This window comes from Alnus glutinosa, chromosome 12 (assembly GCF_958979055.1).
Source record: "Alnus glutinosa chromosome 12, dhAlnGlut1.1, whole genome shotgun sequence".
NCBI lineage: Eukaryota > Viridiplantae > Streptophyta > Magnoliopsida > Fagales > Betulaceae > Alnus > Alnus glutinosa.
This window is the reverse complement of record NC_084897.1, coordinates 10,937,077-10,964,402: the sequence shown is the minus strand read 5'-3', so window position 1 is coordinate 10,964,402 and position 27,326 is coordinate 10,937,077. Positions and strand designations below refer to the sequence as shown.

The following is a 27,326-nucleotide window of genomic DNA, read 5'->3' as shown; positions in this document are numbered from 1 at the left end:
ATATAAATAATTTGATGTGAACAAAATTTTAATTTTTATAAAACAAAAATATGGAAAACTTTTATTAAAAATAAAAGTAAAAAATCGGTGATTTTCCCGCCAAAGGAGATGGTGAAGAAAATTTGCCGGTTATATCAAACTTCGTTTGGCGCGCCTTTGTTTTGGCTTTTGCTATAATGCGCAAGACGGGGGCGAAGGACAAGGTTCGGGACACGTGTCAAGGAAGTGTGTTACCAGATACTCGGATAGCAGATGATCGTGCCACGTCCACTTCTTGATCAATTCCTGTTTCTATGGGATTGATCCAATTCTGTAATTTGCTTATGTGTAAAATGTATTTGGGGAGTGATTGTTGCACTCCCAAAGTGCACAACAATTGCATTTTTTCAAGGAAAAATGTTATATTTACAACACCAATATAACAACTGCACAACAACTCCTTACATGAGGGTGGGTTCCACACACTGAGATCCACTCTTATATGATAGGTTGTACAGTTGTTGTGATGGTGTAGTACAATAATCAAATCCCCTTTCTCAAGACACAATGGGGCGGGGCTCACACATACATTTTGGGGGAGTGTACATGTTGTATACTGGGAGTTTTTTTACCATTTCCAAATGTATTTTGTAAAATTTTTTGGCATTTTCTGATGTTTAGTGGGAGGCGAAAATAATTGTCAATGAAAATCGTTTTCAGTTTAACCATAAAAATCTCTGTAATTTTTGGAAAACAATTTACAGTTTTGATTTAAACTCTTCATTCTTGCACGCACGTATGTGGGAATCCGCCACCACTAGGCTCTAGAATTTATTGGTAACCCAATTCTACGGTCGAATATTCCCGAATTTTAGTATCCAATTGTTGAAATCTGCGCGACACTAGGCGGATTCCGGCAAAACAGGCCAGAATCCAATGACGTCGCCGGATTTCGACGGACCAGTTTCCGATCGTTTTGTCAAGATTCCTACTAGTTTGGTCGGAATTTGGAAATTTTTGCCGGAATCCGGCCAAGTTCCTTCCAAACTGGCTTGAATCTTACTAGTACAACCGGGATCTGAAAATTTCTATCGGACTCCAACAACTTTGCCAGATTCCGGCATACCAAATTATTCTGGATGTTTTGTCCGAATTCTGGCCAAAGTGGCTGGTCTGGACTGCCGAAATCCAACTATATTGGCTGGCTAGTTTCGTCGGAATCCGACGACGGCGGCCGGATGTCGCCAAATTTTCACGACAGTTGCCGAATTCTGTGTTTATGCCGGTAGTGAATTTTTTATAAGAGCCAAATGCCAAAAAAAAAAATCAAAGAAATCAAAGAAATAATTTTTTTTTCTAAAAATTGATTTCGACCAAATTATTTTACGACGAAAAATATTTTCCGTCGAAATAAATGGAGTATAAGTGTTCGAAGCAAACTGAAAAAAGAGAGTCAAGACAATGCATATAGAATTTGAAGGTTTTCCTTAATTATTGTTTTAAGTAAATTGAAAAAAGAAAAAAAAAATGAATTAGAATTTGTTTTGATTTGTTTTGATTTTATTTTATTTTTTATTTTTTTGAATATAATGATATCATATGGAAATACCTATACGAGGTTTAAAAAAAATAAAAAATAAAAAATAAATATATATATATATATATATATATATACCTATATGAGGATATAAGATAAATTTGCGTGGGTAAGTAATACTTTAGTAGGCAACAAAATATTAGAATAACCTTTCTGGTTGCGCTTCCTTTTTTTCTTTTTCTTTTTATAGAATAGAAAAATAAAATAAAAAAATAAAAAATCTTGTACGTTTTTCCAAAAAATGCAAATTGCGTAAAATGAGGAATGCTACATATCATCCCCTTATCCTCCCAAAATTGATGTGGCTCTTAAAATTACCATTGAATTTAGAGTAATACTACACATCATCCCCTTGTCCTCCTTTTGTCCCTCCAAAATTGATGTGGCTCTTAAAATTACCATTGGATTAAAATCTAAGAGTGATATATCAAAAATTCAATGGTGATTTTAAGAGCCACATTAATTTTGGGGGGACAAAAGGAGGACAATGGGATGATGTATAGTATTACTCTTGAATTTATAATAGATCATTGCTGGATTTTGATCCAATGGTGATTTTAAGAGCCACATCAATTTTAGGAGGATAAAAAAATAACAAGGGAATGATATGTAGCATTCATCGCGTAAAATTGTTTACAATGATGCAACTTCAGGGAAATGATATTCTAAAAACAAGATATTGTTAATCCTCGGACAGCTTGCCAAACTGTTCCAACTTCTAGATTCCATTGCTTGATTGCATATTTCTTATATTTTTTCTTGTCATATTTTAGATAGTTAAAACACGTTGTCTCAACTGATATAACATATATGTGAATTGTATCAAATACTCAATTGTATAAGATGTTTAGATGCATAAAAAGATAATGAAAATTACATTTACTCCTATAAAGTAACACCTATTTTCCAACTACTATTTGTGCCACTTAATTCTCTTCAACTATTTTATTAAATGCAAAAGCCCATCTTTCTCTCTCTCTCTCCCCTTATCCATGTTAGTTAATGATGTCAAATCAAATGGGAAAACAAAAATGTGACAAGTAGGTTTCAATTTTAATGCCTTATCAAGAATAGCGTTCAGACGGGAACACACATCGTCTGAACGGTTGCAGCTGTCTTCCTATATCTGTATTTTGGAAATAAATCTTTTGACTTGTTGAACACTGAAAGGCGTCCGGACATATTGCTGAGACGTCCGGACAGATGCAACCTGGAGCAGTTCGAAGCTTCTCGACATAGAGGAAGGTCCGGATGGAAAGTTCTCGTCGTCATGACGGATGATGCTTTGACAGTCGAGCGTTCAGACGGATGCACGGAATCCGATTGCTCTTACTTGGAATCTGTACAAAATCTTCTTGAAGTATAACTCCGAATAAGAAGACTCTAAAAGTAACTGAATTCCTGTTAAAAAGCATCATTACATATAAGTGATTTTGTCCAACAGAATGCAACCAATCACAGACTAACAATGACAACTTTGAATGACCTTCTTGTCTATGACATTTATTTTTGTTAAAACATCCTTTAAATTTGGTTTATTTTGGAACATCTTTGAGTTCGGTAATTATGATAATTTTGGGATAACTTGCGTTTGCATGAATGCTTGTTTAAATTTCGAATGCTTATTTCCTTACAAAATTTTGAGGATAAAATTTGTATAAGAATGAGAGAATGTAATGGCCTGTATAAAAATTAATATTTTTATAAAATATTACTCCAACAACACACCATCACAGAAATTTTTTTGACACAATCATAGACATTACAATAATGATTCAACCTTTCATATGTGAAATTTCACTATAGCAAAATTGATGTAAATGCTATATTTTGAAGCATATGTTGAAAAAGTAAAATGACTCATTATATATATAGGTTTGTCAATTCGGGTTGGCGGGTTGGAGCGCGACCCGATTAACAACCCGATTAATAATCGGGTTGGAACGGGGGTCAACCCGATTGTATTTTTTTAAAAAAATAAATAAATAAATTAAATTAAAAATGTCATAAACGAGTTATTGGGTCATGAACGGGTCGTATCCGTGTCATAAAATGGGTTGGTGGGTTGGAAAAAAAAAAACGGATCGCTGTCGAGTTGGCGGGTCAACCCACAAGTTGGCCCGCTAGGCACGATCATAATCGAGTTGACCCGATTAGCCCAAACACAAACCTTATATTTTCGTGTCGTGTTCATGCCAGGTTCGCAGGTAGTGTCAAAAATTGCCAACCCTATATATAGCAATTATGAGCCATACAAAACATCTACTGGAGATGCTCTAAGAAAGGTAAACTTTTCATATTGCGGTATTTTTTTTTTTTTTTTTTTGAGTAAGCAAAAGTTATCAATTCCTCATAATGATTGAATTCTTATTTCCACACAAATAACTATGCAAATGTTCACTTGAGCTTATGATTAGTACATTAAATTTTCCATAAATGTTAAAGTAAAACTTCATTTACTCTACTCGAGTAATGATATGAATTATCTTTTATCTTCCTAAAGTTTGTATGATTCTTAAAATCACTATTGAATTGAACATGTTAAGTGGGATGCAAATATAGCCGCTCATACCATAACCAAATAGGCTATTTTGTGTGTCATAGATAGAGTTTGAGTTGAATAAATTTTAAATTGTATCTACGGTGTTATATCTATGGAGTTTTAGCGCTTAGGTGATTGAAGTTTCTTTTAATAAAATCACCATCGAATCAAAATGCAACAGTGATTTATCCAAAATTCAATGATGATTTTAAGAGCCATATTAATTTATGAGGATAAAATTAGAATAAAAAGATGGTCACTAGCATTATTCTATATTAACGTCCCTTATGTCCAAAAAGAAAAAAAACGTAAGTCTCATTAACAGATAATAACAGGAGGAAAACTTGCAAGAGCAATGTACGTATTATACCTCGTATCATTGGAAGAATGTGAGCATACTTATAAGTCTTTATTAAAAAAAAGGGTCAAAATTTAATGATATTGTATCATTAGCCTAATAAAATAAATAAAAAATGCTAAGGGTACTAAATCTTTTATCAAGAGATGGATACTAAGATGATTTGGAAATTCTTCATTAGTACCTATATTATTTATTTTTATTAATTATTTTCATCGTCTTCAATGAACAAGCTCTAATATCTTTTATATATAATTTTTTATTTTTTTTTAATTCAACTATTAAATATGGAAGACACAAGACACACGTGTGACGGCTGAAAGCATAGTAAAAAGGCATCAATGTCCACTGAATTGCAGAGATGCGCAGGAAGATCCAAATCATGAGTTGAGTGGAGCTTAATCCATCCAGAAGATCAACTGAAGAAGCTCAAGAGTCAAGAACAATGCGATCATCAACGTGGAGCCAGGGGATCCAGGTGGAATATTATTCCTTCTTCTGGGCCCCATCAGTGATCACGTCACAATACAACTTGTATTTGCTCTCAGATTCTGGTGACGTAAAAAACAACTCTTTTTTTTTTCTTTTTTTTTTTTTATCAGTTATTTGCCCTTATTTCTAACCCCACTTCCAATATTAATTACAATATAAGGATTACTATTTTTATAAAAATAAAAAATAAAAAATTATGTTACCAAATAAAAAGTAAAAAAGACTTTTAAAAATCATGATCATTCATTTAATCCTTAATTAATATGATTTTCCAAGTAAGTAGGTGGTTAGAACAAAAAGCATAATTAATGTTAACAAAATAGCATATAATCCTATTGAGGCTAATTAATGTTAAGAGCATAATTAATTAAGCATTAATTACTTTGCTTAATTATATATATCCTCTTTGCACGGAACGGTTCAAGGTTAATTGTCAGCGTCCGTGGTTTGAAATTTGAATGTAATTATGAATCCAGAAGCACATACTTTATTTTCATCCAAAGAGAAAAAGGTCACTAAATCCGACTTTCCCTTTCTTTTTACTCTTTCCTTAATTCCAAATATGAACCGTCTTCCTTAAAAAAATACAAATCCCAGCACACCAAAAAATAAAAAAAAATTCATATATTTTTAAAAAGGACAAAAATTTCATAGTTTTTTTAAAAATTACCAAGGTAGAGACTTATTATTTGAGAAATATACTGGCCTTGTTATTTGTTTTATAATCCATGGTAGAGGCTTATTATTTGATTGTATATTTATCTTTTAATTTTCACAATTTGATTCGCAGTTTGTATAAAATGAAAATCTTTCAAATGTCTTCTGTACTCACAAATATCATTGTAGGCCACTACAAGGGGTGTAAACGAGCCGATCCTGAGCGGGTATTGCCTGTCCGGGATCGGCTCGTTTAAGTTATAGTCGAGCTCGAGCTCGAGCTCGACACGAGTTGGAAAATTCTGTGCGAGACCGGCTCGTGTAGAGAAAATGTTGTTCGAGCTCGAGTTCGGCCCATTTCATAATTCGAAATTATTGACTTTAGCTTAAAAAAAAAAAAATTAAATCACGAATTTACACTATCAGAAATCTAGGATTTTGCATTACGCAATTCACATAGTGTGCAAATTGCACTAACAGCAATACATGATTTTGCATTAAGCAATTGCCGGTGAATATAAAATCAAAATACACAATTACATAACTAAAGAAATAAAATAATATTACATTTAAACAAATACAAATAAAAATATAAGAAATTATAATTACAAGTGTAATTTGATAGGTATAATAAAAATAATGTTTAATTCCTTTGTATGCTCTCCAATAAAGCCTGTTGCAACACACTAAAAAAAAAGTTAGATTAAATTTAACTCCCTTACATTACTTACACGACTTCTATGTGCTTAGTAAAAATGTCAAGGGAGGTTAAATAATAACACAAATTAATGTGCATAAACCATTAAATAATAAATTAAACATTACCTTAAATCTGCTCCCAAATAAAATATGTAAGCTGCAACACACTAAAAAATAAGTTAAATTAAATTTAACTCCCTTGCATTACTTATACAAGTCTTATATACTTGGTAAAAATGCCAAGAGAGGTTAAATATATCACAAGTTAATGTGCATAAATCATTAAATAATAAATCACACATTACTCTCGGTCTTCATATCTTGATGAAAATAATATTATACAAGATCTTCAACAAAATAACATAGTCCAACTATCCCACATAGTCCTCAAACCAAAAATATAGTTATATAATTTATATCACAACACTTCCAAAAAAATAAAAAGAGGCGAAGAACACTACCAATCAAATTGTCTCGGGCAAAGTTATCTCCACTTCCCTTTCATTTTCCCCATCATTTTGATCCTCCTAAGATAAAAAAAAAAAATATATATATATATATATATATATATATATATATATATAAGTAATTAGTATTTAGTACAATATAAAAGTAAAATTATATTAATAAACACTATTAAAATATATAAAAATAAAATAAAAACATACCCCACACTTCTTTTTAAGTCTATTGATCTGACCCAATCAGCCCCACATAACAACTTCTGAACTGTCTCAGTTGATAATGACGCTCGATGTGGATCAATAACCCTTCCTCTGGCACTAAATGTAAACTCTGAAGTTACAGTTGTGATCGATGTCGACAAAATATATTTGGCCACTTTAGACAAAACATTATACTTAAGAGTATTCGCTTTCCACCAATCCAAGACATTAAATTCAATGTTCTTGTTAGGTATATATACACCCTCCTCAAGATACATTTCTAACTCTGATTTCACAGGTTGAAGCACCGTTTCAGCACTTTTGAGAAAAGACTCCCACATTTCCACACTACCCTCCTCATCATCAACTGCATAGATTGAACGACTACTTGAAGAGTTTTCTTGAACTTTGCTTGCAAGATCTTGTTCCTTGAGATTTAAATTATGTTCATGAAGATACACATCATATATCTCTTTCAAAATTTTTTGAACATATTCAATATTCTTCATAGCTTCAGCCTCTTGATAAATCTTCGGAAAACAGAAACGTATGAACACTAACTTAAACCTTGGATCCAAAATTGCTGCAATTGCCATCAATAAATTGCACTCGCTCCAGTATTTATCAAACTTGGTTTTCATTCGACATGCCATAGATCTAATGTAATCATTTTCATCATCACATTTCTTAATTAGAACCTCTTTTATTCGCTAAATTTCAGGAAGGAATAAATTTGATGTTGGATAGTCACTACCAGATACAATCTTGGTTACTCGATTAAAGACCCCCAAAAGTTCACAGACAGATTTGACTTTATCCCAATCTTCATGCGATGGCACCCAAGTAAATTGACGATCGTTGAATCTATACATAGAAAATACATCCTTAAACTCATATGCAGCTGACAACATCAAATATGTACTGTTCCAACGAGTAGGTACGTCCAAAAATAACTTCTTGGATGACAAATGCAAGTTCTTTGCAATTTCAGTAAATTGCTTTAATCTTCCCTCAGATGCTATCAAGAATTTTATTCCGTCCCTCACACAATCAACAATATCTCCAATCTCGCCAAGACCATCCTGAACCATCAAATTAGTTATGTGTGCACAACAACGCACATGAAACAACTTGCCCCCAACTACAAGCGATTTTCTCATATTAAAAACATCTCTCAAGTGCCTCAATGCTACATCATTTGCCTTGGCATTATCTACAGTTATTGAACAAAATTTACTCTCAATACCCCAGTCTCTAAAACATTTATGAAGTCCATCAGCAATAAGAAGTCCAGAGTGTGGAGGCGGAATATTACAAAAGTTCAACACACGCCTATTTAACTGCCAGTCAAAATCTATAAAATGACATGTCACAACCATATAAGAAACCTTCTGACAAGAAGTCCACATGTCAGTTGTGATGTTAACTTTAGGGACCCGATTCAATAAAGCTTTCAACTTTTTCTTCTCAAAATCATAAGTGGCAAAACAAAGACTCTTAGCGGTAGCTCGAGAAATTTTTTTCCAATGCGGGGTACAAGCTTTTATAAACTTATTAAACAACACATGCTCCACCATTCTACAAGGATATTCATGATACAAGATCATGTGAGCTAATAGTTCTTTCACCTTATTTTCATCAAACTGGAAATTTGAAATGATGCCCACATCACCATACGCATTACTCTCAACTGACAAAACCTTTTGCTTATTCTTTGAACCTACGTACTTCAAACACAACTCCAAGTGTCTACCTAAGGTAGATGTACAACTTAATTTTGATACGGTAAATTTACCCTTACACCATTTACATTGATTTTTTTTTTACACCACAAACCTCAACTTGCTCAAAATGATTCTATACAGTAGAAGTTTTCTTCCTAGGCTTTTTCTTATATACATTCTTTTCATTTGGATCCTCATTAATAGGAGTATCTTGAACCAACTCAATGGTTGCTTCAACAGTAGCCTTATCACTAATTTCAAGAGAATCCTCATTCTCATACGCTTCAATTGGCTCAAGTTCATGCGAATCACTCTCCATGCCCTTTAATTTTTAAATTCTATATTAGATATTGTTGTGAAAAAAGAAAAAACAAGTGTTCAAAACTTAAGAGTAGAATTTAAGTTTGCATATCATATGATTGTTCATTATTTTTTGTTAATTGCTAAAATAAAGAAATTCAAATCTGTACAATTTTTCATATTTAAGTTTCATTAATAGTTTTTAAGGATATTTTTGCCTAATTATTTTATTTTGTTAATTGTTTTTTTTAATTGTTCATTTTCATTTTTAATTGCCAAGAAATTTCAATTTTTTCATATTCAAGTTTTGTTATTAAAAGACTGTATAACTTTCAGAATTATAGTTTTCTGCCCCTATTTTTTTAAAAAACAGATTGTTCATTTTTTACAAATTGCCAAAGAATTTCAATTATTTTCATATTCAAGTTTGGTTATTAAAAAACTGTGAATTATAGTTTCTGCCCTATTATTTTTTTTAAAAAAATAAAGTTTGGTTATTAAAAAACTGTATAACTTCTAGAATTATAGTTTTCTGCCCCTATTTTTTTAAAAAACAGATTGTTCATTTTTTACAAATTGCCAAGGAATTTCAATTATTTTCATATTCAAGTTTGGTTATTAAAAAACTGTGAATTATAGTTTCTGTCCTATTCTTTTCTTTTTCTTTTTTAAATCAAGTTTGGTTATTAAAAAACTGTATAACTTCTAGAATTATAGTTTTCTGCCCCTATTTTTTTAAAAAAAAAAACAGATTGTTCATTTTTTACAAATTGCCAAGGAATTTCAATTATTTTCATATTCAAGTTTGGTTATTAAAAAACTGTATAACTTCTAGAATTATAGTTTTCTGCCCATATTTTTTAAAAAAACAGATTGTTCATTTTTTACAAATTGCCAAGGAATTTCAACTATTTTCATATTCAAGTTTGGTTATTAAAAAACTGTGAATTATAGTTTCTACCCTATTCTTTTTTTAAAAAAAAATCAAGTTTGGTTATTAAAAAACTGTATAACTTCTAGAATTATAGTTTTCTGCCCCTATTTTTTTAAAAAAACAGATTGTTCATTTTTTACAAATTGCCAAGGAATTTCAATTATTTTCATATTCAAGTTTGGTTATTAAAAAACTGTGAATTATAGTTTCTGCCCTATTCTTTTTTTTAAATCAAGTTTGGTTATTAAAAAACTGTATAACTTTTAGAATTATAGTTTTCTGCCCCTATTTTTTTTAAAAAAAAAACAGATTGTTCATTTTTTACAAATTGCCAAGGAATTTCAATTATTTTCATATTCAAGTTTGGTTATTAAAAAACTGTGAATTATAGTTTCTGCCCTATTCTTTTTTTTTAAAAAAAAAAAAAAACAGATTGTTCATTTTCTTTTTTAATTGCCAAGGAATTTCAATTTTTTTCATATTCAAGTTTGGTTATTAAACAACTGTGAATTATAGTTTTCTGTCCCTATTTTTTTTTTTAAAAAAAAAACAGATTCAGTTTTTACAAATTGCTAAAGAATTTTAAATTTTTTCATATTCAAGTTTTGTAATTAACAAACTGTCTAACTTTTAGGATTATAGTTTCTGCCCTAATTTTTTTTTAAAAAAAAACACTGTTCATTTTTTATAAAAAAAAAAAACTGTCTAACATAGAGCATACATTTCTAAATTTAGAAATAAAACAAAACTCAGCATTATATAATCAGAAGATTCAGAACATACATTTCTAAATTCTAAATATTGTGAAAATTTTATAAGCATTATGAACAGTTTTCAAACAGAGCATACATTACATAATCACAACAGAATTTGTAAAACATTACAGATTGTTCATAGAAGAATTTGCTAATTATAAATTTATAATCATTAATCATAACAAAAGAAAAAATAATAAATAATGTAAACAAAAAAAAAAGTGAAACCTGAGTTGTTATAACTTGCAAAATCAATGAGGACCTGAGACTGAGGTAGTAGCCTAGTAGAGGAGAACGGACGTCCCTGACTCCTGAACAATCATATGGAATATCAACATTAACATTAGAAATTTGGAACTTAAAAATATTGAAAGATTAGCTACTAAGTCTAAGTGAAAGAAAAAAAAAAATTGAATATCAGAACATGAAAATGAAATGATGAAAGAGAAGTAGAGATTATAGAGAACAAATGTTTGATACTTAACTAATTGAGAATTGAGTCTTGATTCTTGAGTTATGAGGAGTTGAGCGGCTGAGTCTTTTGACTCTCTTGCTCTCAAATTTATAATTGAAATTTGAGAGCAAGAGCATCACAATATTCACACGCATCTCACGTAAAGTCCAGTACTTGACTACTACCACTTCAGTCAGATCAAGAGTGTTCTTGGTCGCTGGACTTGCTGCCATCGATACATGTGACTATGTGAGAAGAAGAGAAAAAATTCACAAAAGTTGGGATTTGGCTGCGCAGCGGAAAGATGGAACATCAGATGATTTAGATAGATTAGTTTCTTTTGGTTCGATTTCGACTACAACTGTAAAGAAACTCCTAACAGATTTCAAAACTAAATCCTGTTGAAAGATCGAAGCCATTCAATCAAAAATTAAAAATAAATCTAAAGCTAAAAAACGAAGAAGAAGAACTGGATAGACGAAGCCACGAAGGTAGTTGAGAGAGGAAACTTCGTATTAAAAGCAAAGCATTAATTGTATTCTGAACCATCAGCAGCACAATAAATTCTTTGCAAGTTGCCTATGGAGCGTGAGAGACTGACAGAGTGAGAATTTAAAAATACAAACTAAATTTGATGTCAAAGGAAGAAAGGAATTTTCAAACAAATGAACGGTTTGAATAGAATTTGTCTTCTAATTTTTTGAACAATCAACGGCTTTGAATTTCATTCGGTCAGAGAAATTGAGGAACGAGGAAGACACTGTAGTTCTCACGGACGGAAAAAATCGGGTGGCCGGGGGGTTTTTTTTAAAAAAAAAAGAAAAAAAAACCGGTACATGTTTCAAAATCAAAATTTCAAAATTCAATTTTTTTTATTTTATTTTATCTATAATTATAATTAAACAAAAAAATCGTTTGGAAAATTATTCCCTACACCCGTATACAAATAAAACCGGATCCACTTCTAATCCTAACCGTTGAGTATTATAATCAATGTCAAGATCAAAACTGAAGTCGTTGGATCTCATCTAATGAGAGTTAACACGTGATAATCATAACACCAAATAATTTCTCAGAGTAATAGTTGAGTATTGCTGTAACCAATTATTTCAAAGTGAATGGTTGAGATTCATGCTTGATTTGGCTTGGACAATCGGATGATCCAGAAATTTCTCGAAGATTGAAACGTCACGTGTGCCGCGGTGTGCGTCTTGGCAACTGGAGCGTCAGCTCGTCAGCAACGTCAGGGACTCACAGGCGCCATGTCCAACTTTTATTTTTGTTTATCTTTAAATAAATAAATAAAAAAAAAATTGTATGAAAATTTATTCCCTACACATGCTTACAAATAAAATCGGATCTAATTCTAATCCTAACCGTTTATTATTATAATCAGTTTCAAGATCACAACTAAGTCGTTGGATCTTATCTAATGAGAAGTAACATGTGGTATTTGCAACACCATATAATTTTTCGTAGTAAATGGTTGAGTATAGCTATAGCCTATTATCTCAAAATGAACGGCTCAGATTTATGCTTGATTTGGTTTGGATGATCGGACGGTCTACAAATATCACGAAGATTGAAGTGTTACACGTGTCGGCGTCTTACGGTTGGCCTTGCAGCTTCGTCGAATCGTCACTCCTCCGGCGTCAGGTCAGGCGCGTCACGCGAGGAACGTTAGGTAATTATTACTTAGTTCCTAGTTACCTAGTTCATCATTATTACCAATTTCCCTTTTAATTTTTAACGCTTAATTCAGTATTTGGTGAAAATTGGCTACATATTGGGCAGACCTTCAGACTACAGTTTTGTTATTATAAACGGTCATGATGCAGTGTAGGCGTGTAGCTGAATCAGTATTGAAATCAGTTTTTGATGATTAAATTTTAGTCGTTGGTTCAGATGAATTTTCGAAAAAAATCGTGCGTGAGAAACACTGTATAAATTGTTAAATACCAAGAATTTCGTGTGAATCGTGATAAAGCCACAGAGCTTTAGCCTTTAACCCATTACCCACAATGTAAAAACGCATCGTTTCATGTCTATCAAATATTCAAATATGTACAAAATCAAATATGTACAAAACCATAATAACCATTGTTTCAATTTACTCATTTATTTATTTTATTTTATTCTTAAAAAAAAAAAACCAACGTTTCAACTTTAAAACACAATTTACACAACATTTTAAAAATTGTATATAATATAAAGTACTACTCAAGAATTTCACAATATATTAATTTAATTGTATATTTGTATATTTTATTCCTCAAGTAAAATAGATGAAATGACAGTAAAAGCTTTTCCATATAAAGTTAGCATAAAAAAATAAATTTAAGGAAAAACAATTTTTGTCTGTAATTTAATTTTTATTTATATATTAGTGATTGATAACAATTTTATAAAAATTACATCGTATGGAAAATAGGAAAACAGAAATTCATAAAATAAAAATTTTATTATTCTGAAAATATTGACGAATTATAAAATAAGGTAACTAATATATATATGAAAAATTCAAATTATACAATACCACTAAATACTAATGAATTATGAATATATATATTATCTAATGTGTTGTGAAAGTATGCGTTTGGTATGGATGGCAAAAGCTTGTAAAGCAATAAAAATAACAAGTTCAATTAATCTCGACTCTTTAGGGTAGCCGGGTAGGTGCTAGTGTGATACCATGGTATGTTGGTAACGCCCGTAATGGTGGAACCGGAAATTCATGCTTGAGGAGGTTGAAATGAAATATGAAATTTTCAAAATCTTTTATAAATTATAATTATAAGATTACAATACTTACATGTGATATGGATTTAGTCAATACTTATATAGTTACATACTTAATAAATTAATATATATAAATATAAATCATATAAATGATAATGATGGTTTCATATAATAATATAATCTAAGTACTATCATATGATCTCGAATAAAAAAGTATTATCATTTGATTTTTGGCATTAAAAAAATAAATTAATAGTCAATGTAAAAACTAACAAACTTATATTAAATTAAAACATTAACAATGTCTTATAATGATAATTATTATATTATCATATGATTCATATGGTCCTATATGATAATACTAATTAGATCATATCTAACAACTAACGGTTATATGGCAAAATGTTAAATTATATGATCTAAATTATAATGATAGTTCAAGACTTGTGAATTGTGATTATAAGTTATGAATTATCGTTATAATTAATATAATTCACAAATCACAAGTTATGAATTATCATTATAATTGATATATAAGTAATTCCAATCCTAATAACTTAATTTGGGATTGTATGAATTACATTATTATTATATATGAATAATATGATTAAGTTTCATAAGTGTCATTATATTATATGAATAATGTGAATTTATACTTACTGTAACTTACGTATAACGTATATAATCTATATATATAGTCATTGCATCTAAATATTACTAATAATTATTAAATACTTAAAATCATAAATCATACTTATTAAGTGTATGAGTGTATCTAACTAAGTGTCTAAATACTAAACCATTATATTAGTATGAATTTGTATACTATAGTCTATATCATATATGACACTATGTAGGCATGTAGCTATAATTATATATGTTACTAATATAGTAATATGTATATATATTAATGATTATGAATTATAGATCATATCACATCACTTGATTTATGAGATTATCTATGAATCTATAATAAGTAATTAAGTATGATTATTATAAATGTATGAGTCATAAATCATAATTATCAAATTTATCATAATTCATAATTACCTACTAATAATACTAATATTATATGATCTAAGTATTATCATATGATAGTATATTTAACATATTAACATGATCTAACAATCCGTATGTAATGATTATTAAATATTTAATGATAATACTCATAACATATAATAAAATGATTGCATATTTTATATTCACATGTGACATGTCATAATGTCATATGGTACTATTGTAGTATGGTACAATGTTATATTATTATATGATCATATAATCCTATAAATTATAATCTTATTATATTACATGAATAATTTAATTAAGTATTTGGATTGTCATTATATCATATGACTAATAATTAATTATTGATATTATTCATTTTTACTATTTTATATAAATATGACCAATTAATATATATTGACTATTGATTAATAGCTATTGTTATTTGTTACTTAATTTATGTTTACATAATACACATAGTATATTATTCATTAATATATATATACGAGTCGAGCCTTATATGAGCGGGTTCACGAGCTTTAGTTAAGTCGAGTTGAGTTTATACGAGTTTGCATCGTTTAATAATCGAGTTTGATTTTCGTGTTCACGAGTAACTCATTTAATAATCGATTCGAGCACGAGTCGAGTTTATTCGAGCCGATCTCAGGTAAGCTCACGAGTAGCTCAGCTCGTTTACACCCCTAGCCATTACCATCAGTACCTTTAGCAGTGACGAAGTTAGAGGGGGTTGGTGTGGTGTGGGTTATGCCCCCCTCCAACTCCCACCTAGCAGAACAAATTGTTAAAAAATGCATTTTTTAGCTTTCAAATTTGTTAAAAAAAAAAATACACATTTTAGGTCTAGTCTTTTATTTATTTATTTATTTATTTTTATTTTAGTGCTTCATATTTTTTTCTACAGTTGTCCACCTTAAAATTAACTCTATAGTTCCGTCCCCGGATCGTTGGTAGCTTTTTTTCGTTTTCTTCTTGCATCACGAGGATCCTCTCTAGGGTTGTTAAATCGATTGATGAAATAGATTGGGCTATTTTTTGGCCTTTATTTTGATTATCAGTAATATATATATATATATATACATTTGCTTTGTCTTGCACTTGTTATTGAAATTTTATTTTCACTCATCTATAAACAATAATAAAAAAAGTAATAGAGCCAAAAAGTTAGTAGGAGCCTCACACCCAGATAGTTGCCAAGGAAACTTTTATAGTGGACGACAACCATAGGAAAATAAAAGAAAAAGAGGGAGGAAAATGTTATGAGTACCAAATATTTTATTAAAATATGTGTATCAAACAGAAGTGAAGCTTATTTATTGAAGAAGATCAAAATAATTAAATAAGAAAAATGCAACGGGTACTAATGAATAAAGTCTACATCAATTTGATACCCATTAAAAGATTTGATACTGATGTCATTTCAAAAAAAAGGAAGGGGGTGGATGAAGGTGTTAATTATGGATCATGATTATTTCAAATTATTTGTCTGAATTTGAGAGAATTGGAACAAATAATCTTAAAGGATTATAATTCGTTAATCAATATCCTTTTTCAAGGTTGGAAAAAAAAAACAGAGAAAAAAGTTGACAAAAATAGAAATGAAGTTGTCCATTTTTTTAAAAAAAAAAACAAATTTATTGTTTTTATTATTATTTTTACAGATGATAAATTCAATCCTCACTTTATCGCTGATGTGAGTTAAATGTGCAAGCAACTGTTGCAATGAATTTCGTGAGCGATATGTTAGGGATTTCGGTTAGTTAGGTAAACAAAAAAATTTTAAATTGATTGGGGGACAAGGACAGAATTAAAAGCAACGAATTTATTGTTTGTAATTGTTTTATAGTAAGTGTAATATCACAAAGATAACTCAACTAAAAAGTAAAATATATGATGTAATGCAATATTATCAACTAAGCAGTCAATGTAATTATGAAAAAATTATCACCAGAAATAAAATTCACCTTTATCATATAAAGAACAATAATGTAGGTAAATAAAAAAACAAGGCAATTGACCCACTTAACCAAACAATTCAATTCACCATAAGGTTTTGGTACGCGGAGGAAAATGGATAAAATTCAATTAATTGCAATACAACATTTTATTTTAAAAAAAGTATTACTTGATACCTCTTAAGAGCATTTTTAGTAGCCTCATCAAAATAGTTAAGGTGAGCCAATTTAATGAAAACACTAAAAAATCACTCCCAGCAGCACTACCACTTTAACCAAAAAGTTTTGGTGAGTGAAAATACTTACAAATTTTAATGAGTAGTACGTATTCACTCACCAACTCTCTCACTAATTTTGTTTTTTCTTTATCTCTCACATGATCACAGCACATTTTTTTTTTCCTTTCTTCTCCCATCTCCCATCTCTCTCACACGATGATGTCTCTATTTCATGGACATAAATGTTTATTTGTCCCTAATATAAACTTTGTGGTTCTTTCATTTACCTTTTTTTTTTTTTTTTTTTTTTTTTTTTTTTCTTGAATTTGGTTGAGAAGTAAATAAAAACTTCTGTGAATTTCTTAACAATGTTCTAATTTCAAAATGAATATGTATTGTACTTTGTTGTATAAAAAAGATTAAATAGAGAAAGAATAAAAAAAAATTTAAAAAAGTATTATTTAAATAGAATAACGATGGTGAATAGTTAAAATAGTGAGGCTGAAGAAATTTTAAAAAAGTGGTTCACCGGAATGGAGAAAAGTAGTTTGTACTTTTTAACTACTTTGGTGAGTAAAATTTGGTGAGACTACTAGGAATGCTTTTATTTATAAGTATATAATTTTTTTGAAAATTTACTCGAAAAAAAATTATCACATATTCAAAAATACAGAAAATAGACGTGAATAGTACAAACAAACACGTGATAGTATTGTTGTAATTAAGTGGAAAATGAATGGCCGTTTCTAGAGCGTGCCTATTTTAATGGGGCTTCCCGTCTTTCTCTCGAGTACAACCTCTTTTCGGTGCGTCTGTACTTTCTCTCTGTGCCACTCTTCCTCTCTGCCCTTCCACTTTGCCTATTGTTTTAGATTTTTGTGGTTTGGGACAACCAAATACAAATACAAATACAAATACTATTAAGCAAAACCAATATCAAATCGTAAAGAAAATTTGTTTGTTGTGAAGAAAGAGGGGATGGCTCTGTGTTTGAATTCAATGCTTAGTTTCCCTTCACATAAGCTCCCTTCTAAACCCCTCAATCTCAGATCTTCCAGGGTCTTCATTGCCTCTACTCTGCATTCTCCGTCCAAGTAAGTAATTTATTTCTTACAATTTTATGCGTTTTGTAGGTAAATCATGGGCTCTTTGGTTGTTCCTTTCTAAATTAATATGCGAATGGTAATGATTGGAAATGAGTTTTTGGCAAATGGGTGGGATCAAGAATTAATTTTTAGTGATTGTTTGCAAATGGGTGAGATTTTAGTGATATTTTGATCTGGGTTTTTGGTTTGATGCTGATTGAGCTGGGTATTGTTGGGTTAAATCATGTTGGGGTGGTTTTGATGTCATGGATTTTCGTCTTTCAAATGTAGTCGTCTCTATCTTTTTCCTTAAAGCTCATTGAGATTGCATTGAATTTATTTGGGTAGGTGGATTCCGGTGCTTTTTTTTTTTTAAAAAAAAAAAAAAAAAAAAAAATAAAAATCCTTGATCCATGTTGCTTGAAAGTTGAAATAAATGCGACTCATTTCTGCTTGAAAGGTGTATCTCATGGCATTCTGTATCTAATATTCTGGTATAATTGTTTCAGGTATTTATCAATTTAACTTTTTAACTATCTTGTTGATTTTATGACGTGGGTTTGTATTCTGGGTTGATCTTTTATTGATTTTATTTATTTATTTATTTTTTTATGCACGATGGATTTCTTGTTCAATGTTTGTTGGAAAAACAAGAAAAATATTGGTGGAGATAAATGGCCATTTCTTTTACTTGATGTTATTATTTTTTCTTGAAGTCGTTTTTATGGGTTTTCTGATGTGATCTATACCATGCATGGTGGGTTTTCCCTTGTCCTTCTCAGTTTGAGTGTATGCGTGTATTGTTTAATTTATATAATTTGTTGAGAGTTAGGTCTGATTTTCTTGGTTAACCTTTTCTTTTGGAACTACATCCTGTTGGTTGACTGGTTTCATTTATTATACGTCGGAATATGATTTATTTAATGTCTTTGCTATATATTTATTTTTATCTCTTTGTTTTCTTCCTCTTTCCTAATGCATTCTGGTTTTCTTATTAAATGGCTGTTTCTTGTAATTTCTTCTTCTTCTTTTATTTATTTATTTATTTATTTTTTAATTTTTTAATTTTTTAATTTTTTAATTCTTTAATTATTTATTAATCTTCGATATAGAATCTTCTGTAACTGTGATTTTTCGAAGTCTTCTCTTTGTTTCTTTTAGTTGTTTTATTAAATAATTTCTTTGGTACTAACAAAGTTAATGTAATTCTGTTTTTCTTTTGTTGGATAAATATAATTGTAATTTTCCACGCCTTATTTTTCTTTCTCTTTGGTGGGTAATTAAAAGTTGTTTATTTCTATACCTGAAAGTTGTTCTTGTAAATTGATTTTTTTTTTTTTTTTTGGTGTGGTTTGTGATTTATGCTGGACCATTAATCATTTACTCTGAAAAGCATTCTTTTATTTTGGGTGGTCATTATATATGATTTGATATTTTCTCTTCCGTTGTTAAATCTGTTGACTTTTCCTATCTGCCAAAATGCTCAATTAGCGACAATACCTTTTGTCCTAAAATTTACCTTCGTCTTTGTTCTGAAGATTTTGAACTACTTGTGCTACTGTGAGCAATAACCGTACATGTATATATATATGTATATATATTTTTTTTCTCTAGAATATATAGTTTTCATGGTCTCAGAATTTGGTTGCTGAATCTTTGACTTGATTGTTCTCGATATGGTGGTGGTTGGTCAAGTTTGGCCCTGTTTTTCCTTTGATTGGCATACTTGGATACCGTTTTTCAATCATACAAATAATATGCTCTCTCTCTCTCTCTCTCTCTCTCTCTCGCTCAAGTTGCTTGGTCATCTATGCTTTTAAAATCAGTATTCTTTATTGCTTGAGTCATTGTAGACAAAGTCTTTCATTTTTAACGTACTTTAGATGATTCTCTCCAACTTCTGTGTATATAAAGCTTCTTTCTCTCTCTCTCTCTTTCTCAGCTGCTGGGTCCTTTACTTTCAGCTTTACGTTATTTTGTTTTATGTTGCTAAAAGCATATAGCAAGAAGTTTCATGAGGTATTTATGGTTATCAGGACTGAACCTGATTTTTAAACTCACCAATGCACTGGAGATTGTGGTCTTAGTAAAATGTATAACCAAGTGGTGCATATGGAACCATATCCAGGACGTACATCGGAGTTTGCTTAATGATCAGAGGACCAATGTATTGCATCATTTACTTTGAATATTCCTGATGAAGTGATTCCTAAAAATAAGCATGTCTTGGTTTGGCCTGTTTATCCACTGATTTATTAGAGTCTTTTCTTGCTACTGAAGTGTATCCAATAATTTTCAGTTGTTGCTAGAAATGAAAGTGTATAAGCCAGAGTATGTCTTTCCAAATTTGGTGGCAATTTGAAGTATTCCTTTGAGAAGTTCTCTTCAAACACACCCATTACTTTTTAATCAGTTTTTGAAGTTGCATATGTTTCTGTGTCCGTGTGTCCTCTCTGGTGTTGCTCAATATAATCCTTGGAAAGAAAGGAATATAAGAGATTCCATCTTTGGACTTTGCAAATACAATGTACCTGGGAAAATGGGAGGGGATTGTAATTTTGTAATCTTAGGGTATTAAAAGGCTCTATTTATGGTTGTCACGTAATTCGTCTGAAGTTTTTGTTTCTAATCACTGTTTCTTCTGTCTGCTATAGAGAGGCAGAGAATCTGAAAAAACCCTATTGTCCTCCACGGGAGGTACATGTTCAGGTGACTCATTCCATGGCACCTCAGAAGGTTGAGATCTTCAAATCACTGGAGGGTTGGGCTGAGCAGAACATCTTAGTGCACCTAAAGCCTGTTGAGAAGTGTTGGCAACCACAAGATTTTTTGCCAGACCCAGAATCGGAAGGATTCTATGAGCAAGTCAAGGAGTTGAGGGAAAAATCAAAGGAAATTCCTGATGACTATTTTGTGGTGTTGGTTGGAGATATGATCACAGAAGAAGCCCTTCCAACTTACCAAACAATGCTTAATACCCTGGATGGAGTTCGAGATGAGACTGGTGCAAGCCTTTCTTCTTGGGCAGTATGGACAAGGGCATGGACTGCTGAAGAGAATAGGCATGGTGACCTTCTCAACAAGTATCTTTATCTCTCTGGACGGGTAGACATGAAGCAAATTGAGAAGACAATTCAGTATTTGATAGGGTCAGGAATGGTGAGATCCTTGTTCCCACTTGGTCTGTTTGGTTATTAGTATTGTTATGGGTTAAATATATATTTGGTATCTGTAGTTTAAAAGTTTTATTTTTTGGTATCTTAGTTTCAATTCGCATTACAGATGGTACCTAAGTTTTGGGAAAAGACGGACTTGGTACTTCCGTCTATTTTTCCGTCCAATATTTAACGGTTTGCCAGGGGTTTACATGTGGCACAATATAAAAAAATTAAAAAATAGAAAATAAAAATATTTAAAAATTAAAATTAATAAACTTTTTTAAAAATAAAAATATGAAATAAAAAACAAAAAAAAGGGGTGGCCACCCCCATTTTGGCCAAGGGGGAGGCTCAACCAACCCCATGGGGTGGTCGCCATAGGGGTGGTTTTGGCCACCACCAAGGGCTAAAGCCCTCACAATTTTTTATTTTTTATTTTTTCTCTTTGGCCATAGGGGTGGTTAAGCCAACTTTTTTTTAATTTTTAATTTTTTTTAAGTTTTTAATATTTTTATTTTTTAAAAGTTTTATTAATTTTAATTAATTTTTAAAGATTTTTATTTTTATTTATTTATTTTTTATATTGTGCCATGTGTCAACCTTCAGGGGTTAACACGTGGCAGACCGTTAAATATTGGACAAAAAAATAGATGGAAGTACCAAGTCCATCTTTTTCCAAAACCCAGGTACCATCTGTGGTACGAATTGAAAATGAGGTATCAAAAAATAAAGTTTTTAAACCACAAGTACCAAATATATATTTAACCCTATTATTATTTCTAAAATCAAAATACAGTTCAGAAATAATTCCCAAAGGGAGGAACTTGGGGAAATTTTGCATGTGAGGAAAACTTTTAGAAATTATGTAAATCTGAAAATGGTGCAAACTTCCAGAATCAGCAATATTTTAGGCAAAGGTGGTTGTCGTTCTCAACTCATTCCAATTCCCTTTCAAACTTTTTAATATTTCTTTTCCTTACTAGACAGTATGTTAGGCTTACATTAATTTGGTAAATGGCATTCTGAAAAACGAAGTGTTACAAAATGTTGATTGGTCGTTTATGGCTGAAAGTTTCCTGCATCACTCCATTTTTTTGGGACTTTGCCATATATTTTCAGAGCTTTGTTAGTTAACAGATAGAGTGGTCAGGATTTTCAAAGAAATATTGTTTTGTTTAACTTTTCATGCTCTAGTCTTTCTTGTTCTGCCTTTTCTTCTTGGTTTTTGTTTTATGTTTTTCTGCCCAACTTACATGTGACAGTTGGCATGCAAAATTTAAATTATTCTTGAGCTCATCTTAGAGATAATCTGTTTTTGCTTATTCACTGGGTGAGCTACTTGATGGAGTGGTCACAGAAATATAAATCATTGCAAGTTTTTTTTTTTTTTTTTTTTTTTTTTTTAGTCAGTCTTGCCTGTGTGATTTATTATTTATTTATTTATTTATGTTTATGATCTCAAGTTGTTATTAGTTTGGTATGGTAATTCATATAATATTCGGCAGTTGTGTTTGGAAATAGACTCGTAACTCAATTTGATTCTCACTATTTTAATTTAACATGTTCTTCTAGGATCCTAAGACGGAAAACAACCCCTACCTTGGTTTCATCTACACTTCATTTCAAGAGAGGGCAACATTCATCTCCCATGGGAACACAGCCAGGCTAGCTAAGGAGCATGGGGACGTGAAATTGGCACAGATTTGCGGCACAATTGCCTCAGATGAAAAACGCCATGAAACTGCCTACACCAAGATTGTGGAGAAGCTCTTTGAGATCGACCCAGATGGCACTGTCTTGGCCTTAGCTGACATGATGAAGAAAAAGATCTCAATGCCAGCCCACTTGATGTATGATGGCCGGGATGATAACCTTTTCGAACACTTCTCAGCTGTTGCCCAGCGGCTTGGAGTGTACACTGCTAAGGACTATGCTGATATTTTGGAGTTTCTGGTTGGAAGATGGGATGTAGAGAAGTTGGCGGGTCTTTCTGCAGAAGGGCGTAGAGCTCAAGATTTCGTGTGTGGCTTGCCCCCAAGGATTAGAAGGTTGGAGGAGAGAGCCCAAGGAAAGGCCAAGCAAGCATGCGCGGTTCCATTCAGCTGGATGTTTGGCAGAGAAATAAAGGTGTAATGGAGAGAAATTTGCCCAGCTGTTCTTCTTCCTTTTGATGGCCGTTCTGTGTTAGATGGGGTACGTGGAAATGTTATTTGATCAAGGCTTTGTAGTTACACATGTTTTCTTGTGTTTGTCCTATATCCTTAGAAAAAGGACAACGATAGTGTGCTTCGTCTTTAGCAGCCCTTGCTTCTTTATTTTTATTTTTATTTTTTTTAAAAATTATTTATTTTAAGCTAGAAAGAAAGAGTTGGTGTTTATTTTATTATGACTGTCTGTGCTATCATGGAACGTTAAGTTGAAGGTTTAGTAGATGTTTTCAAAACTGCTAGAATAATGCGTGTCAATGAGATGTCATTCTGATCTATTATGGCCATCACTCTCTTTTATAACAATGTATTATTGCTACTAGTGCTTGTTTAGAAGGGCATTCCTCCTACCAAGAAGACGCCACTTGATTCAATTGGGTTCTATCTAATCTTTATATTATATTATATATATGTCAAAGATCTTGGCATCTTGCCTAGTTCGAAGTGGCAAACCAAATGAACCAATTGCGTTTCCCTAAAGGCTCTTGTTGAGAGCTTTGGCCTACAAGCAGAAGCTCCGTTGGTATAATCCCCACTTCGTACAATGCTTATCCCATGCATGGATTGCAGTGTGGTACCGTTCTAACATTGTGTTTCACCGCCAGCTCATTTTTTAATGGATACTTGATAGATACTTAATGTACGTACATATAAAATTACTCAGAAAATATTAGAGATTCGAAAGCTAAAGCACGTGAAACAACGTAGTGTTGGGACATAATACTGACTCCACCAAATGGGCCAAAGCTCCGGTCCACCAAAGCCCAACCACGGATCATCAAAATGAAACTCATTGGGCTCATCAACAAAAAGGCCATTTATGTCCTGATGGTATTTTACCGAGGCCATTTTATCTAGAGTCGATAAAATACCGAATGAGCATGCTTCCCAATGTTAATTAAAAACCGCACTTGCGGTGGCCACAGAGACCGACCCCATGATCTGCATGACAGAGACTATTACGGAAAGTGCCCCATGATCCAGAGCCGGTCGAAGACCGACTCCGCGATAATTGTGATGCATATGTCGCGATCCACGATCTGAGCGGTTGAAGGCCGACTTCACAATGATCATGGCACGTATACCACGATCCCATGATCCAGATGATAGAGAAATGCCCCGGACCAGACACGTGGCCTAGTAAAGCCACCGGATTACCCTCAACACTTTGTCTATAAATACCTCACAACCACACAAGTAAAGCTCGATTGCTCTCTATGATTAAAAGAGATATACACTTAAGATAATACTGATAAAAACATCGTTTTCTCTTTTACAGGATAGTGAAAATAGGCTCTTCTAGTTCAGCAAATACCAAACTGGAATCTTTTCTAATAGATTTGCGCCGTCTTTGGGATATGGTTAGCAAGTGTGCTTCGTTTACTATGCAAAAATATATCCGAAATGGTACGAACAAGAGCCATGGGTTCAAGAGCAAACAACCCCCGTCACAAGGTGGGGGGTACATCTCATCAGAATGCAGCTGAGATGGAGGCTCGAATAGCCCAAATGTCTAAGGACCTGGAGGTCTTAACTCAACAGAACCTCTGTTTGCAGAGGCGATTGGCGGATGAACGAGTTCCTGAAGTATCTGAAGGGCATGAAGAAGGAGAGAGCAACACCCACGAGGAAGAGGACAGGGAGAGCATAAGAGCCACCGAAAGAACTCAACCTGAAAACCGATCTTGGCGAGCTGAGGGATTCATAAACCCTCCTCCTAGTGAAGACGCAATGAATCCTCGTTATGAAGAAAGGAGGCTCAATGAAGCAATCGCCATGCTCGATGAAAAGTATGAAGAAAAATATAACCAGCTGCAACTTGAGATCCAGCAGAAGAGCATGGGGAGAATTTCTTGAGAGGACAGCCTCTTGAATAGATCTTCCCCATTCACTGAGTGTATCATGGCGATCCAACTTCCTGAGAAATTCGAAATCCCGACCATCCAAACTTATACCGGGGTTGAAGATCCCACCGAGCACCTGGACAACTACAGGACGCATATGGATCTGCAAGGGACTTAGCAGGAGCTGGCGTGCCGAGCCTTTCCACTTACCTGGTCTGGTTCTGCCCGGCACTGGTTCCAAAAACTCCCTCCGAGTTCCATCACAAGTTTTGAGGATCTCGGACGGAAATTCGTAACTCAATTCTTGGTTGGGTGCAAACGGAAGAAGCCTTCCGGTCAACTGATGGCGATGCGCCAAAAGGAGGACGAGTCTTTGAAGGATTATGTGGTCCGATTCAATCAAGCAAAGCTCACAGTTGATAACCCAACCAAGAAGATGGTTTATGCTGCCCTTTATCAAGGATTGTGGGTGGAGGGGCCCTTGATGTCCGAGATTGCTCTCAATCATCCTGAGAATTTGGCCGACCTCACGGATGTGATTGAGAAGTATGTAAACCAAGAGGAAACCCTAGCAGCTTTGAGGGAGTCCCAGAAGCAGAAGATTTCGGAGTCAAGCCATCTCGGGAAGAAAGAAAAGGCCCAGAAGGAGGAAAAACGGACCGAGACAAAAAAAACAATGGAGCCTGCGAAGTATTACCAATTCTCAATAGACGAGTGGACTCCCTTGAACTCTCCCATTAATGAGGTATTGATGGAAATCAAGAGAGATCCGCAGTACGAGAGGCCTTATCCCATTCACAATAAGTATGTGAAAGAAGAGAATAGAAACAAATTCTGCGCGTTTCATGATGCTCGAGGCCATGTCACCGAGGAGTGCAGAAATCTCAGAATCTTGATCGAGAAGTTCATCAAAAATGAAAAACTACTCCGTTTCATAGCAGACAACTGGGGCCAGCCTCGGCAGAATTAGGGGTCTTGGGAGAATCAAGACCGAGAGCCGAGACACAGAGATCGCTCCCCTCCGAAGCACCAAGAAGATCGTCGAGACAAAAGAAGGGAGGCGCCCCGTCGGGAGGAACCTCGACGAGACAGAAGCAGAAGAAAAAGCAGAGCTGCATGGGGTCATGATCCACGAAATGAACAGTCGTCGCCAACATCCGAACCATATTTGGAGGTTTTGGCAGAGGAGGAGAAACGAGCGAGGATAGGAAGGCCTATGCTCGGTACCAGAAGCATCAGGAGGTTATGACTATAGAAAGACCTCACAAGTCCCACCCACCGAAGGGAGTCCATGGTGGTGGGGTCTTCAGATGAAGATTATGTGGGAGTTTCGTTCCCTCATACCAACGCAATCGTGGTCATGCTGCAGGTAGCCAACCACTGAATCCACCGAATGTTCATCGATAACGGGAGCTCGGCCAATATCCTATATTGGTTGGCCTTTCAAAACATGGAGATTAGCCTAAAAAAGGTAATCTCGGCTACTTGCCCTTTAGTGGGGTTCACATGGGAGCAAGTCTAGCCGGTCAGTTCTATCGAACTCCCTGTAACAGCTGGGGATTATTCGACCACGAAAACTATTATGGTTAAATTTTTGTTGGTCGATAGACCCTTGGCCTACAATGCGATCCTTGGAAGGACAACCCTAAATGATCTAAAGGCAGTCACCTCCACTTCGCATTTGAAGATCAAATTCTCGACCGAGAGAGGAGTCGGGGAAGTAAGAGGAGAACAGGGCATAGCACGTCAGTGTTACAACGTGACGATGAAAGAAACCCCTTCTCAGAGTAATTGCAGGGAGAAAGGTGAGCAGTAGCAATTACAGCCGGGGGAGCCAGCCGAGGAGATAGAAGAATTTGAAGTGGGGGTAAAGAGAAAAGAGTTAGGGTCGGATCTCTGTTATCTCCGGAAATTAAAGAATCCTTGGTAGCTTTCCTTCGAAGT

The 27,326-nt window shown here is 33.0% G+C and overlaps 3 protein-coding genes across 3 annotated transcripts; 2 read left to right on the top strand and 1 right to left on the bottom strand.

The window, feature by feature from the left end:
- Nucleotides 1-7,699: 7,699 nt before the first annotated feature.
- Nucleotides 7,700-9,032, bottom strand: LOC133852551 (zinc finger BED domain-containing protein RICESLEEPER 2-like). The gene is made up of 2 exons (XM_062289317.1): nt 8,853-9,032; nt 7,700-8,716 (listed from the first exon to the last, which is right to left on the bottom strand). Exons 1-2 carry the CDS (start codon nt 9,030-9,032, stop codon nt 7,700-7,702), a joined length of 1,197 nt encoding a protein of 398 aa, XP_062145301.1.
- Nucleotides 9,033-17,880: 8,848 nt separating this feature from the next.
- Nucleotides 17,881-23,860, top strand: LOC133851764 (stearoyl-[acyl-carrier-protein] 9-desaturase, chloroplastic-like). Its single transcript, XM_062288334.1, has 3 exons — nt 17,881-18,182; nt 20,828-21,332; nt 22,904-23,860. Exons 1-3 carry the CDS (start codon nt 18,067-18,069, stop codon nt 23,462-23,464), a joined length of 1,182 nt encoding a protein of 393 aa, XP_062144318.1. The 5' UTR covers nt 17,881-18,066; the 3' UTR covers nt 23,465-23,860.
- A 1,865-nt stretch (nt 23,861-25,725) lies between these two features.
- LOC133852550 (uncharacterized) lies at nt 25,726-26,352 on the top strand. Its single transcript, XM_062289316.1, has one exon. The coding sequence runs from the start codon at nt 25,726-25,728 to the stop codon at nt 26,350-26,352; it is 627 nt and encodes a 208-aa protein (XP_062145300.1).
- Nucleotides 26,353-27,326: the final 974 nt, after the last annotated feature.

Excerpts from the sequence above, each read along its gene's own strand:
- LOC133852551 (XM_062289317.1), bottom strand. The coding sequence starts at position 9,032 with ATGGAGAGTGATTCGCATGAACTTGAGCCAATTGAAGCGTATGAGAAT. Across the intron at positions 8,717-8,852 it reads CTAGGAAGAAAACTTCTACT|TACGTAGGTTCAAAGAATAA; the intron begins GTATAGAATCAT and ends TTGTGTTTGAAG.
- LOC133851764 (XM_062288334.1), top strand. The coding sequence starts at position 18,067 with ATGGCTCTGTGTTTGAATTCAATGCTTAGTTTCCCTTCACATAAGCTC. Across the intron at positions 18,183-20,827 it reads ACTCTGCATTCTCCGTCCAA|AGAGGCAGAGAATCTGAAAA; the intron begins GTAAGTAATTTA and ends TGTCTGCTATAG. Across the intron at positions 21,333-22,903 it reads ATTTGATAGGGTCAGGAATG|GATCCTAAGACGGAAAACAA; the intron begins GTGAGATCCTTG and ends ATGTTCTTCTAG.
- LOC133852550 (XM_062289316.1), top strand. The coding sequence starts at position 25,726 with ATGGCGATGCGCCAAAAGGAGGACGAGTCTTTGAAGGATTATGTGGTC.